At 39.0% G+C, this 16,237-nt stretch overlaps 1 protein-coding gene across 1 annotated transcript in view; it reads right to left on the minus strand.

Annotated features, from left to right (window-relative positions):
• Window positions 1-3,010: 3,010 nt before the first annotated feature.
• Window positions 3,011-16,237, minus strand: part of uvrag (UV radiation resistance associated gene) — an 87,307-nt gene continuing 74,080 nt past the window's right edge. The window contains exons 14-15 of the mRNA XM_056736664.1: window positions 13,812-13,903; window positions 3,011-4,737 (exon numbers count right to left, since the gene is read on the minus strand). Coding sequence (XP_056592642.1) covers window positions 3,987-4,737; window positions 13,812-13,903 — 843 coding nt within the window. The 3' untranslated portion in view covers window positions 3,011-3,986. The remainder of the gene's footprint in view (window positions 4,738-13,811; window positions 13,904-16,237) is intronic.

Here is a 16,237-nt window from a genome sequence, read left to right on the forward strand (position 1 = left end):
ACAACACTCACACACAAAGGCATTCGCTGCAAATATGATCCTCCGCTGCCGTTATGAGGGGGATTACAGTGATTTTGTTACCTATTGTTAAGCAAAGGTTAGTCTTTTGTAAGTCGGGGAGTTTTACGTGTTTTTCTCTCTTAGCTCTGGTGTCGATTACGTCATTGGCACCTGGTAAAGATAATTATAGAAAACCATGCAGTGTTAATTTGGTACAAAGCGCGAACTCAAGCCGGCACAGAGATGGCGTCAGTCTTAAAACATCTTGTCCACAGGTCATTTTAAGCAGAGGTCGTGGTGGAACTGTCACGGTCACCTGAATGTTATTCTGCTCGTAGTTTATACGGGCCAAAGCGTTCCAATTTAAATACTGATGCAGATCCAATAATATCCGTTCCACTCAAATGCGTTTCAAGAGGATAAACATGAGACATAGAGAACAAGCAAAGTTCAGTCTCATTAGAGCTTTTGGATAAACGCGATGTTATTCTAAGCAATGAGACAAAGAGCAACACTTTCAGAATGCCAGAGTGTAACTTGTTCTTGATGGCAAGACAAGAGGACAAAAAAAAAATAATGAATAAGCCTAGAGGATGTTGGTCTTTAAAGGGATGTTGGTCTTCCTCCTTCAGAACACAAAAGAAGATATTTGGAAGAATGTTGGTGATCGAACAAAGGCGGTAGCCATTGACTTCTATTGTATGGACACGAAACAATTGTCAATGAGTACCGTCGTTGTCCGGTTACCAACTTCCAAACATATTTTTTCTGTGTTCTGCATGAGGAAGCCATGCGGGTTTGAGAAGACAAGAGGGCGTGAAAGAAGACTGAATAAAAAAAATCGTTGTACTATGACTTTAAGAGGTAAATATATTAATAGCTTGACAAAGTGATATGGAGTCGTGAATGCACCTCTAAACAACGTGGGGTCAAAGATTACAGATTTGAACAATAACTTTTAGGGAAAAAGTGAAACGTTCAATAGGGAAGTCTGACAGTAGAAAGAGCCAATCATCTATGACAATAATTATACATCACTGACAATTTTAAGGGAAGGGGCTTTGAGCAGTCTTTGTAGGGGAAACTGAAAAAAACAGGTTTGAGCCAAGGGGAAACATTATGTACAGTTCACGTCAAGTTTAATGTTTGGTACAATACGTTGTTTTATTGTGTCCTTAGTCAACGGTTTTGGAAAAATCTGTTTTCCCATACTCAGCTAAATAGGACTTGGTCTTTTTTGACCGAAATAGCTGCCCGGAGGCACTGCAAATATGGCCGCCAAGTGGGATGACTTCACTACAGGGACTTTGGATAAAATCAATTTCATCATGCAGATGAAAGCATAAACAATAAGCCGCATTGCAGACCGAAAAAAGCAACTTGCATGAAAAGATTTTTTCCGAAAGCTTTAGATCTATTGCCTTCCTTTTTCTGATGCGTATGACGGATTGTTTTCGTGGTAATTTGGTTTGGCTAATTGCACAGGGAGGACCACATCACTCACATGTTTAAGTCTAGCATCCCATGAAGATATTTGTAAAGGCCACACTATAAAACAAGCAACTACAATTTATCTCGCAAACCAGGTCTTTGGAATCACAGATACTGGGAAATATAAATTACTTTGAATGCACATAAAACATGTGTTAGACAAACAGTATGAGACCAGTTGTCCCGACTGGTTTAACAGAATCATCTGAACAAACATGTCTCATTTAACAATGTGCAATGCTGATTTATAAAGGGTTTGGGAGTTCTTGTATTGCAGTAGGGGAAAATGATGTGGTTACTGTTATAGGAGTGTTTGCTGGGCTGTCTGACTCTCTGGCAGTTATTGTTGTGTGGCGATGTTAAGATTTCATCGTTTGAGGTTTGTTGATTGTCGCTGTGTGCTTGTGTCTTACGGGCTACTTTATTATATAAAACAACTGCACTGAGTATTCACCTAGCCAGCCAGTAAAAAAGCCATTCTGACAAACAGCAGTTAACATAAAAATGACATTGAATAAAAATGATGTATCTGTATTGAAACAGAAAGAGACCATGTAAAGATAAAGCAAGATAAACCAACATCTGAGGAAAGCTTTGTTGGCTAAAGACGATAAATATTACTAATAATAAACTATACAGCCAATGCTGCTCTCTCTAAACCACTCTTAAACCATCCCATAATACACAAGGCGCATTCACACATTCCAGCAATTCCGTTACCATGGCAGTGGCATCACCTGCTCCTCTGCCATGTCAACGAAGGGGTGATGTGATTTTCCCCCTAAACCAGCTGCTGGATCAGCCATCAATCCCAGAATTCCACACACCTGCAGTGGATTAACCCTCTGAAAGGACAGTGACCGCTCTGAGTCCTTGAAAGAGTCTTCACTCCACAGCTCCTCCATCTTGAGAGCTCACATGAGGATCTCCTACACATGGTGTCATAGCAATTTGTTTAAGCGGCAGGACAAAAGTGGGAACAGAGTCGCAAAGTCAACATCTGTCACAGAAATGGTCTCTTTATGCTGGTATAAATGAATTAGATGAAAAATAACCAAAATTTGTATTCGTTTTGTAATCTGATTGGATTTTTGACTGGGCCCATTTTACTGACATGCATGTTATCCTTAAGAAATCATGATTCATGAAAAGTTCAATATTAATAATGTAATATGTAAAATTAACATTTTAAATTGTCAAATTTTTTAACCACTCGTTTAAAAATACAGATCTGTATCCGGTGTCAACAGTCTCCAGTAACACTGGTAGTGTTAGTTTGTCTATTATTTGTGAACATTAGCAAATTACAAATAGCTTGTTGTGAAAATAAAATAGTATATTAAAACAAAATTGTGTAAGACCGTAGACATGCCTAAATATGTTATCGAAATACAAAACATTACCTCTATGACATGAACTGAACATAAGTGATAAAGGGATTAAAAAACTTTGCCTCACAGTTATTTCTTTAAACTATGATCTTTAATAATAAAACACCCCTCATAGAAAAGTATGTGTACAATGTCATAGCAATTTATGAAAATAATTTCTTGCATCTGCCTTGAATGTCACATGTATCAACAGCAAGACTTTAGGAAAAAAGATTTCAATCTCAACGTTCACCATTTCTTTAACAAAACTGTGTTATTTTATTACATTCATGACGCAAGAAAATCTGTTATCAAGAGTGTGAAAAGCAGTTTCGAAAAAGGATATCAGAAATAACACAATACAACATGGGGAACATTCCTGATTCCACGATTCCTGAAAGATCTGTGAGCAAGTTGTTTTTGAGAAAATGACATTGACGAATTTGATTAATCATAAGATTAAGATAAACTAGAAAAATGGCAGTTAATGATTATTCTTTAACGACATTATACGTGTACATTATTTAGTTTTTCTGATATAAATGAATGTACACGGTGTTGAAAATTTTGAACACTGATGTACATTTTTTAAGCTAAGAGTAAAATTCTGAGGAAACTATTCGAAGCAACCATGCACATTTCTTTAAAAAGCATGTTTATTAAGGGAGTTAATGTAGTTTGTCTTTACTGTTTTAGCCAATGAGGTACAAGTGTCAGAAAATTCCAAAACTCAATACAAGATCTCACAAAGGTCCATTATTTATTCTGAAATAAAGCAGTGTGCGTGCTTGTATTCTGCAAGCAGGACTCAGGTGTGCTAAATGAGAAAGGGTATCATTAGAAAGACGCCCACCAATCATTTCAACAACAACATTCTGTTTATTTCACTTTAAAGGATTATAGAAATACTTTGAGAAGTGCAAAGTCAATATTCCAGATTTTTTCCTATTAATATTAATAATTAATATAACAATATTAATAACAATAATATATTTCTTCATGTAATGTCTATACGTGTTGCAGTCAGGGTGAAATATTATGCAGGCTCAGCCTAATGTCACCGTCCTACTTGGGCACCGGTCATCTATAACCTCCGTTTTTCCAGGTCCGCATCCTGTCTTCAAATCATTTTTCGGAGTTCTTCCGAGGCCGTCGGAAGCTAGACATGTTCTCTAGTGCATAGATGCGCCGCGAGACCTCCTCGATCCCAGCAGTGTCGAACTCCCCCAGCACCTGTTCGTCGCACTCAACCGCCACCGCGTGCTCCACGGGAATACACGGGTATTCATCTAGTCTCTCTCCTCTGCCCAATCCCATTCCTAAACCCAGTCCAAACCCAAGCCCCGTGGCCTCGGTTCCCATTATCTCCTCAGCCTGCTCCACCGAGCAGCAAAGCTCAACCCCACCTACAACACCCAATCCTGCACCTTCACTAGGCATGGCTGAGCCATTCAGGGTCCCTGGGTGCTGGTGGGCGGAGCTAGTGATACAGTCAGAAGGTATGGTACAACTTGCTATGTCTGTAGGCATCTCCACAGGTACCTCCAAAGTCTCTGGGTGTGCCTCGGTTACATCCTCTACCTCTCCTTCCCCATCAGTATCAGCATCCACGGTTGCTGCCGTTTCCAGGCTCATGGGTATAGCTGCGGACAGCTCAGGTGGAACCTCGAGAGCGGCTTGAGCCGTGGCTGTGGTGTAACTGGGTGGAGGTGTTCTGTATTTCTGTCTGTCAGTGTCGGAACTAGCCCGCTTCTTGACGCTCCTTTCAGGGGAGCTGGTCTGGGTTGGAAAGCCCACTTCGGATGTGGTGGAGACATCGACCGTGAGTTGTGATTTCAGAGGAACAGGGATAGACATGGAGACGTGGTGCCTATCACTGGCAGAGAGAGAGAGGGGAAGAGAAACAGATGCAGTTGGTTAAAATTGTGTAGCTATTTAACTAAAAGGACTAGACTCCAAAAATCACAATTTGGATTATAAAAATAAAAGTACATGAGTGCATTACTTCCTCCAAACCATGAATGGCTTTCTTCCTCTCCTTCACTTTGAATACAAATGTACAACCTCCAGATGTTAACTTTCACCTTTGCGTCAGGGAGGTAGAATATGAGAGCGTGAAGGAGACCGAGGGGAGAGGAGACAGGAACTAAACTCAGGAGTGTGAAGATGCTGCTGTCAGTTCAGGCTGTTCGGTGCTGATGGATCATATAATAATTCATTTACACACATTGAGAGTGTGGGAGATCTCCGAAAGAACCTCTGATCCTAAACCTCACACTGGCACTGGTATAAAAACACTCGCACCACCCCAAAACACACACAGCTGTTGGGCAACATACATCTTATGAAATGACATCGAAAAAGTAGAAGTTTGTATGATTCGTCATACTTCAAGAAGAACTTTCACGGATTGTTTTGAAATGAGATGCAATTTTATATAGAAGTATCACCATGCATATAGTATAAGTTTAAACCGCGATATTGGTATCATTTTAAAATTCAATGTTATAGACATCATTTAGATTACAAAGTCAAACTACAATGGAGCAGCTGCACACAACACTACACCCTAAAATGCTTTGCCGTCCACCTAACTTGTGACAACTAATTTGTAAGTAATACAAGCCGTTATTTTATTACATCGCAACCTTGATATATAGGAGCATTAGTAGCGGTTGCCCTGGTGAAGCGAAATTCTTTTCTGTGGGCGGATGGACAGGCTATTCGCTCTATAGCAAATTAAGAGTTGCTCCAAAGCAAAAATAAACAAGGAAACTTGGTCCCAAATTCCTCATCAGTTCTCTGAAAACAAATATTTAACGGTTCACCAGTAATACCATGGTATGAATTTCTGATTTGCGAAATGATCGTGTGTTTTGACTGTTTGGCACGTAATTAGCTCCAGTTTTTACATGTGAAATTGTGAAAGACGTTCCAAATGAAACGCTTCTCAAAACAGCAGTCAGGCATCAGAAATGTATCTGTAAAGCATTAGAGGGCATGTCAAAAAGCAACGTGTCGCTTGCGGTTTACTAATCACAAGCTCTGGAAACAACCCGTTCAACTTAAAATCTGGATTTATAAAAACAAGAAATACTCTCGTAAAGAATAAAAAAAATCTCCCCTTACTTCTCAATTTAGAGCTTACAAAACAGTGTTTAACACCTCCTGAGCTTTAATAACTCAATTCTGCAACACAAAGTGATTTTATTTGGTTAAACACCTTGTCTGCTTTTAATTTCCTGAAAACTACAGAATTAAACCGTTAAAATGTTCATTAAATTCATTAAAATGTGTTCAAACTCATTCAATGAATGCCATTTTACATAACACATCAAGCTGCTCAAACTGTCGATCTGTGGGGAAAAGCAGCATGTTGTCGTCTAAAATTTTCTAAATGATTTTATCGTACCGTATTACCTCTTCTGTTCCGGTTCACTGCGCAACCCCAACAGACTCTCATGCATGCGTTATGTAGATATGTAAAACATATGTGCTCCATCCAGCCAAGTGTTTAGACGTCAAAGCCCTAAGCAGGATAAAATAAAGCATTTCTTGTTTGGAACAGCGGGCTATTTGTTACCATGTGCTTTCCCTTCTAAATGAGTTCCACTAAACATGTGTCAAACCGCAACGCTTAATCAAGAGCACGGGGCCCGCAGTGTATGGTGTGGGGCTCGCCAGCAAATGCGTTTGCATTAAGAGGGGGATATTCACACTGAAGCATGCCAGACAAATCTCCCAGAACCGTCAAAATATTTTACATGCAGAACATGGATAGACTTAAACTTTTTTATGAAGGCCAATCAGGTTTTTTTCCCAAAACTTGCTTCTCCAAATGATGAGAGCGAAGCGCTGGCAGAGCAAGAGAACATATCTCAGGCTTCCTGTGTTAGAATGGGTGGAGGTCTGGGAGTGAACAAAGAGATATTACAGCGGCAGAAGTCAATGTTCTTGTAAAACAGACCTTGGAAGGAAAAACGGAACCACCCCGGAGGCATTTTTGAAACCACAAATTCTCCACAATTGGGCAACGAGTGAAAATAAATGTAGGATGACGATAAATAAAAAAGGAGAGTTAAATAATGTTGGTTAGGTTCTTTCACCTGTACTACAGCCACATATACTGCAACAGTGCTCCTGCCAATACGGTCCCCTAAGAGCATATGTGTATGTTTTAACTATTTTATTATCTTTTAAAAATGCTGAAAAAACGTGTTTATTGTGGAAATAACCTGTTCAACTTGGAATCTGAAATGAAACCTGAAAGTTTTATTAAAAACCTTCACAAAAAATAAAAGTCCTAACTAAATGAATACCATAAAAATAAAATATCAGATCGCAGATTTAAACATTTACTCTACTTATTATGATATATTACATATATCATTATAGTATAAATTATGCATTTATATAACATTATTCAGTATATGTATCTTACAATATTTTACGAGACTAGCAATCTCACGATTATGAAATTGGGCTGACCATAAATGATCTATTAAATAATTGCAATCATGCTGATTAATTGTCCGTTTTAAAACTTTGATAATTATAATAACGATTCATTACAATTAACTTATTCAGTGAAAAAATACATATCATAAGAAATGTGAAAATTCTGTAAATAACATTTACTAAAGAGTGAACATAACAGAAAAGAATGTCTTAAGCACTCAAACTAAAACTGAGATATGAGGATGGTGTCGTCTTGCTGTTTAGATGCAGCAAATCTGGAATCACTTTAATAAAAAAACATCAAAACAAAAATTACAAAGATGATACAAATTTCAGAAATTTCATTTGAATGCACCAGTGAGTGCAGATCAAGAATGGTGGATTAAAAATGCTCCAGATACTGCAGACCACCCTTGTTTACAAGTGTTTACAAGTACAAATTATCTAAAATAATTTAATTATGTCAAATAATTAACGTTTTTTTAATAATTGTGACAGCCCTATACGTGACCCTTAACTTTTGAACAGTAGTGAACAGTATATATTGCGGACTTACATAAAATAACAGATGAAACAGATGTTTAGTAGACTGTTCCAACTCTGCACATCACATACATCAATGATGAACAAACTATGAAATATGACATTTTCCTTTCTCTTATTCGGATCCAAGTAACAGATTTTTCAGATTACTGAAGAGCTGGTCCGCATTTAGACAAAACTAGCGTCGACTGCTCGCGCTAATATTTACCTATTGTTATAAAAATGCATTGTTTATTGGTACGCCAAATTGTTTCCTGGTCTGGTCACGCTTCAGTAACAAGGTTTCATTGCTCCGCACTGTTTACACAAATCATACATAAGACAAATATTGACAGAAATCGTTGCACATGTCGGACTGTTTCCAGCTACGTCACCGCTAAAGCCTTCATAGCGATAAGGATATGGCTCTTCTAATAGGAATGAATTTTTGGTGGTGCGACTGTTTGATTGTAAATAATAACGGAACGTTGGAGGAACGCTGGGAGAATGTTGGAGGACGATTTCAACAGATGTGAATGGGAACGCATATCAGGGCGTCATCCACAGAGACAGCTTCATCCCACTCTGTGCAAATCTATCTGGACAGTTTCAAGAGTCCCTCTCTCTGATTTATTTCCTAGTGCTGTGTTTGCGTGGGGGTTTACTGCTAAATCTGAAATAAAAACGGACATTTAGCATAGGTTGTTCTGTGGGGTTATGCCGAGTTTATAGACACTGGGTGTAGTTTCTACAATGTGAGCTACATGAAAGAGAATAAAAAGCAGCCCCTCCCCCAAAACCATACTATTGGTTGAGCCCATTCACGCACTATTCGACCAATCAAACTAAGTGAAGGTGTCTGTACCACAAATACACATTAAACTGTCAGAAGAAAGCATTCAAAAGTGATTTTATTTCTAAGTGTACCTGGGATTAAGGGATTCCTATGGGTGGACATCCAAAAACACTGTTTGTTATACATCAGGTTTACCTTAAAACAATTTGACAGCTTGTTGTACAGTTCTGTAACGAAATAATTGCTTTATGAATCATTTTCACAAATAGCATCGTTTCTAACAGTCCATATATGGTTCTGCAAAACCTAGACGGGCCGAGCTAAAGAAAGGGGAGGGGCTCAGAAGGACATACTGTTAAAAGATGATGTCTTATGGTATCAGTGTTACACTTTCACTAGCATTCCAGAAGATTCCTCAGAACCCACCCTACAGTTTCCATCCTGGGGAGCAGTCAAATCAGACCCTTTACTTCCAGACGGACCCCCTACGCCTCACTGTCTTCACCCACACTCGAGAGCTCAACGGTGGGGCCGCAGGACCTCTCAAGCACTGCCAGAGTCCTGCAAGGATGTCGTGCCATAAATAAGAGAATGTTTCGGATTTTCGGTTTGAACTCGGCGGGACACGTCATTAACACAGCAGTGCCACGTCCTCCACCCCCATCTCCCTTTCAATGTCTCCTCTCTCTGTTCGGTTTTACACTCCATCCATTGCTTATTACCAGAACCCAGGAACGGTTTAACACTTTTTCTGTTTTGTTTTTATGAACTGATTGGGTGATTTTTATGACAGTTCTGTTAATGTTCTTGAATGTCGGCATTCTCCAGGTCATGTGAATGTGATTTTAACAAATGTTTATACATTACACAGTATTATTGCTATTTGCTACATTTGTCATTGGGTTGAAGTGATAGTTCACCCTAAAAGGAAAATTCTGTGTTTTTATGCTCGCTCTCTTGTCATTGCAAACCTGTACGACATTCTTTCTTCCGCAAAAGACAAAAAAAGATATTTTGAAGAATGTTTTAACTGGCAGACATTCACTTGCATTGCTTTTAGAAGTTAAAAGGGGGCCAGTGCTGTCCGTTTACAGACTTCAAAAAAATCAATATCATATATCATATCTTCAAAATATCTTCTTTTCTTTTACGATGAATGAAGGTTAAGTACATGATGACAGAATTTTATTTTTTGGGTGAACTATCACTTTAAGGGCAAACATTCTTCAAGCATAATTATTCTATAGGAACTGTTAAATTGACTGTACCACAACAGAACCAAAATAAATACACTTCTCATGATTACTATCCCTTTTGGTTAAATAAACCATGACGCATACTCTCTCTGCTATGGTTTCGCTTCTTTACACCATTTAGGATCTCACACCGTTACAGATCTAACTGGACTGGCAGGCATGAAATCGCCGGCACGCATGAGAGTAATTATGGCGTAAGATCAAGGCTATGAAGGTTGGATCTCACTGTCAATCAACATCTGAATGGAAAAAGGCAGCAGGATTGTGAAAGCATCAGTCAGAGCACTGATAAAAGCAGACAGTTTGTTTTTTGACAAGACTCCGACATTGAAATGCTTTCCAGTAGCCCAACTGGTGGAGCAATGCTCTAGCAGCATAAGGATCATGAGTTCAAATCTCAGGAAATGTATTTTCTGATAAAATATAATATATATGGCCTGAAAGCACATAAAAGCATATGCCAAATACATAATTGTACATGAGTGCCAAAGATGACGGTTGCTATAGTACATGAAATATTTTTGATAATTTGGTTTTCCAAGGCCAATAAATTACATCATGCTCTCAGTCGAACACTTCTTACACTTTATGAACCTCTCAAACTTCGTGGGTTTTCCCCTCACAATCAATGTAGAAGAGTATACACATGTATAGACCTCCTGTTACAATTATTATTGGCTATTGTAATCATTCTAGTGTTTGTATTTCCAAAAGTTTAGCAAATAAACAAATCTGACATAAAGCTAGTAAGAGGGATGGAATCGGGAAATTTTCCCATAAAAAAAGAAGACTCTGCAGATAAACCTGCAGTTTAACATTCCGCTTGTAAATCTGCCTCTCTGAGTCCAGCAATCTGAGCCAACGAATCTGCACAAGGATCAAATATTACTAACCCCGAGTTCAGAAATTGATTTGTTAGACATGCACCACATGTGCAAAACTCCTGTACATACACCGGAGGTTGGGACATTACATTTAGGTCCTGCCAACTTTTATAACAAATGTTTACAGATCAAACAATTTCATTAAGTCAGTCTCTAAAGCTCCTCGGGGGACGCATCATCTCCTGTTTCTTTCAGCGGCCCTAAAACGTGCAAATAAATGGTCGCTGGGATTAAGGGTAAAAGAAATCAACATATTTTCTCAATATGTGTGAATAATCCTTGACCTTATTTTCTGAACATCACTCCCCCCTCTGCTCCCCAAAGGATCTACTGAATTTGCAGTATACAGAATGTGATGGACCTTTCCCATGATGCACCTGCTCTTTCCCAAACAGAGGTGGTTGCTCTATTTCTTTTGCTATTTCCAGTCCTCCATGTGCTTTCTCTGCAGTTGCTGTGTCCTTTTTTCTCTGAGTTACTAGTGCATCTGGCTCTGTTGAAGGGTTTTATGCATCGATCATTTTAACTCTGGCCTCTACCTTGGAAATATTCTGTAAACCGTTTCAGAGAGTGGAGGAGAGAAATGAATGCAAGGTAATACAAGTAGCCCGGAAACTGAAAATCAAAAGAATATTTACTTTATTTATCAGTTTTACATCCAAAGATTAGTTTCCTGTGTTTGAAGTCTAGGACGGAGGTTATCAAACTCTTCTGGAGGTCAGAATGTGCATTATGATGTTAAATTGTCTGTCATTATGTCATAATGGATGCTATTATGCTGTCATCAGTTCCTTTATGACTTCACTATGCTTCGCTATGACATCATAGCAACATTCATTATGACCTCTTATTGGTGTTAAGTAACCAGTACCTCAGAGATGAGGTATTTTTGTAGACTGCCTCTGAAGTATGTGCCGCGCTGGTTTCCTTGATCGAAAGCCAATGCATTGTTCCCATAGACTTTTTGAAAATCCTAAAAAATAAGTTCTGTGATAAACAAAGGTTTATGATGTACACGCGTTTTGTCTATCAAGATAATCTCTACAAATGAACACAACGTTTGTTACCTTTGAAGATGAAATACAATCGGAAGAAGTAAAAAGCTAGCATGATGCTATAAACAGACTACACTTAAGGTTGCTCGATATCAACGTCACCACAACAAAACCTCCGACAACTCTTTCAAACTTTTATTAAAAATGTGTTCCCATGATAAGTAATTACTCTGTGAATGAATCCGCATCTACGTTTTAAGAGATTTGTGCCCATGTTGCATAATTTGTTAGCTTTACATGCGCGATGACGTCTAACGTCCTCGAGGAAGTAGTCGCTTTTAACACCTTGTTAGCAACTGCCGTATTTAAGACACAATAAGGCTTCAAAGAAATCGCAAGTGGGTTATAATTGGTGTGATTTATGTCATAGAATAAAACGTGAAAGTATTTAGAGTTTTCGTTAACCACAGACCTGATTTCAGGCGATTTTACAAAACCCCTTCAAAAGTTCTTTGGGGCGATGGAACCGGAAGTCCTTAAATGCTAACTCACTTCCGGTGTTTGCATACAAAAATATGTCATCTCTAAGGTACTCAATTATGTCTTTAGGACTACCATAAAGTGCTATTGTATAGTATGTGCCATTATGATTTTATAATAATCATCATTATGACGTCACAACGGAACTAATGACAGCTTAAGGACAACCAATGGCAATCAGTTGAGCCAATGATGATGTCATAAAGAAAATATTTATGACAATCTTTTCTTATGTATTATAAGTGATCTCAAAATAACCTAGGAATCTGGGATGTTCACACAGTGACACTACTGTGTATTCATGTCTTGAACAGCCACCATGTTACTACATTGAGTTTACCTTTGCATCTGGGTCGTGTACTTTTTTCGCCGTACAAAATTGAGCTAAGTTTTTTTTACAAATGTACCATAAATAAGATAAAAATACATAGAACACGCCCACAAATCCGTCTGCATCACTGAAGACCTCACGGTTGAGAACTTCTTGTCTAGACCTTCCGTTTGATGCATGGATTCGGAGTTAGCAGACGCCCACACTGTAAAATGTAACTTGACTCTCAGTGGCCCTCAATGTGCTGGAAGTTATCAATTATTACCGCAGGGCAGTGTGATGAAGATGCATATGGAATGTTCAGGGGTTGTGTGTTTGGTCTGGCCATTCCCCTCCGGGAGAAACGGAAACTGCTCTTTCACGGTTCCAAGCAAACCGTCGAGTATACACAACCGCCATCCCGCAGGTCCGTTTCTCTGGACTTCCATTTCCTCCTCTACTTCCTGCCACTCTGTACACTTCAGAAGGTCAAAAGGTCATGCTTTCATCTGTTCCATCTTAAGCATTTCCACAATCCATTAAACGCAAGTACGAGGGGAAAGACACTGAACCGTTTTACTCAACCTGGCCTTCTTCCTTTAAAACCCAGATTATTAAATTAACGTTCAGATAGATGGTTCGCCTACTACTGAACCAAGAAAGAGCTGTAGAGGTCAAAAGCAGGGTTTTTAACAGCATGCATGATTCTTTATGAAAGCCATTGGTTTTAAGGATTTTAAGGACGACTACACCTTGACGGGACAGTTTACTTAAAAATGAAATTTTGTCATCTTTACTCACCCTCTTGTCATTACTAACCTGTATGACTTTCTTTCTTCTCCAGAACACAAAATAAGATATTTTTAAGTATGTTGGAAACCAAACAACGGCGGTACCCATTGACTTGCATTGGTTTTGTGTCCATCGTTAGAAATTAATAACTGTCCAGTTAGCCACATTCTTAAAAAAATCGTATTTTGTGTTCTGCGGAATAAAGTCATAATGGTTTGAAATGACAAAAGGATGAAAGACTTTTCATTTTTTGGTGAACTTTCCCTTTAACAAGAAAAGAAATGGAGAATTTGCCTCATAGACTCTGAGAAAACAAATTTGATACGCAAAACAAACGTGAGTGGTGCATGCCAGACCAAAAATACCGAATATTTTAAACAAACAAAAGAATTCTTACCATCGCACAAGCAGTCCATGCTCCAAAAAGTTCTTCAAGTTGGGCAAAGTCTGACGCAGGTCCGGTGTGGAGAGTCCATGCTGATATCTCAACTGCAGAATGAAAAACACAGAGGAAATGCGTTTGTAAGAGCATCAGTTTGTACAGCAGGTTAATTCATTACCCCGCAGGTGCACATACATACACACAAAAATGTCTTCAGACAGCAGATGTTTAAGCTATTGAGTCTACTAGTACTACAGGACCATTGACAGCAGACATAAACCAGCCCCACGCCCCAGTTCACTTCGGTTTCAAATTAATATTTAATAAAGATGGAATGCAAAAATGTTAATGACATTTTTAAAGAGTAGCTGCATAGATGCAAAGTTGTGTTTGTGCTGACCAAATACAACTCCACATCAATTGGAGTTATCCACACATGACAATCTCAAACATTTATAGCCTCGTAAACCAACAGCAATAGTAAAAGACGTCGTGACAAACTACAGGTTTCCAACGCGAGTGCCTATTTTGACTTCTTTTTAGGGGAAAACGGGGGGCTGAATAGGTAGGGTGGGAGAGGGCTTGTCTCCAAGAAAATGTGAGGGAGACAGATCTACATGATGGAAGGTCCAACAAGCTTGAATGTTTTATTTCCCCTCTTGTACAATCGCTCAGTCCAACACATTAGCCATCAATGCTCTCTGGCAAGCTGACGCCAACACACACCTACAATAATACAGTGTGTGAGTGTGTATTGCAATGAGGTGGGAGGGAGAACGTGAGCAAGATAAGAAAAAGTAAAAGTGAGAGAGAAAAATGGCACACATCTGGAATGAATAAAAAGGGAAAAAAGCATGACAATCTGCCGAAAGAGCAACAATCTCTCTCGTTCTATTAAAAGTGTACATCTGAACCAAGGCAAGAACAACAAAACTCTTTCCATCAATGACAGAAGTCAAGGTCCAACCATGTGAACCAAAAGTAAAAATCATACTTATAACATATAAAAGTGACTATTCTTCAAAACCAAATAGCCCCCATTAGGCCCGGGAGTGAAACGCAACAATAATACTTGTTTTCATTGAAAATGACATGTGCACAAGGTCTCAAGTGCAACTAATGCATCAGGGCACTCCATGACATACATCTGGTCAATAGGGCCGCATGGCAGGACCCTTCGCACGTCTTCATAAATCCAAATCAATCACGATATAATCACTGTGACGGACGATCCGCATGTGATTTCAATTACAACTGACACCGCTGCCACGATGACACAGTCACAGGCCAAGAATTCAATATCACTAATCTTGAGACTACCATGGCTGAAAGTGACCGAGAGAAAGTCTGGAAAAATATGTGATAACTAAAGACAAAACGGCGTGAAAAACATCAGAAAAGGATTCAGGTGGTCCTCTGGTGTACAGTTAAGGAGGATTCTTTTTTTTTTATATTGTGTGTTACAGTTTCCAAGAGCCTTCAAATAACCTGTGAAACTGAGCAAAGCAGGACAATGCACGCACATGCACTCAAAAACAAATGTGGGTTATGCAGATCCTAAAGGGAGCAAGTGAAATACTGCCCACATCTTCTGGGGTCCATTCCAATACGACCGAACGGACCTTAAACCCAGTGAATATATTATAATCTGTTGCAAATTGAATTTTATTTAGTGTACATGACAAGATTGTTCCCCAAAGTTAGAATTAAAACAAGACGAGTCTTATGTTATGTCTTAATTGGAAACGTGTCTCTACTGCGCGTTTCCTTACAGCAGTCACTGGTCCAAGTCTCTACTGGCGATGAAACATTCCAAATCCATGAAGAACTAACATCTCATTCATTCATGGATAAAACTACGGATCTGGCTTTCACCAGATGACCATGTGCAGGGATCTGCATGCGGACCGAAAGGAAAAGGTCTACAGAATTGTGCCAACAGCAACACCATTCCATTCAGGAATCAGAATTGGGCCGTACCACTTCGTCCTGGCCGACTGCCTAAAACCATGTTTGTTCAGTGTTTCTCTGACACAGATACTGATTAGATTAAAGCCGAAAGTCAGTGAGATTTTCCAAAAAATGAAGGAGAAAATTAGGTAGGACGGACACGGTTGAGGAGCCAAACACACAATCCGACCCCTCTTGTAAAGCATCAACTCTGCACTGAGATTTTTATGAACCGTCGCTAATGTTGGGAAACGGGCTTTTCGATCTGTATTTGATCATTAGCAGGTCTATGATGAGGTTCCCCGATGAGCGGTCTGGAGTTTTGTTCCAAAACCCAGTAAGTTGCCTATAGAGCAGCCTACTTAGGCAGTATTGTAACAGTCATAAAAAAATAATACTGTACAGGCCAGTTCACACCAAGAATGTTAATAGTATAACAGGCCACACCAATGGATGATAATGTTATGTTTATTCTAAGCTCATAACGACAG

The sequence above is a fragment of the Triplophysa dalaica genome, chromosome 22 (assembly GCF_015846415.1).
Source record: "Triplophysa dalaica isolate WHDGS20190420 chromosome 22, ASM1584641v1, whole genome shotgun sequence".
Taxonomy (NCBI): Eukaryota; Metazoa; Chordata; class Actinopteri; order Cypriniformes; family Nemacheilidae; genus Triplophysa; species Triplophysa dalaica.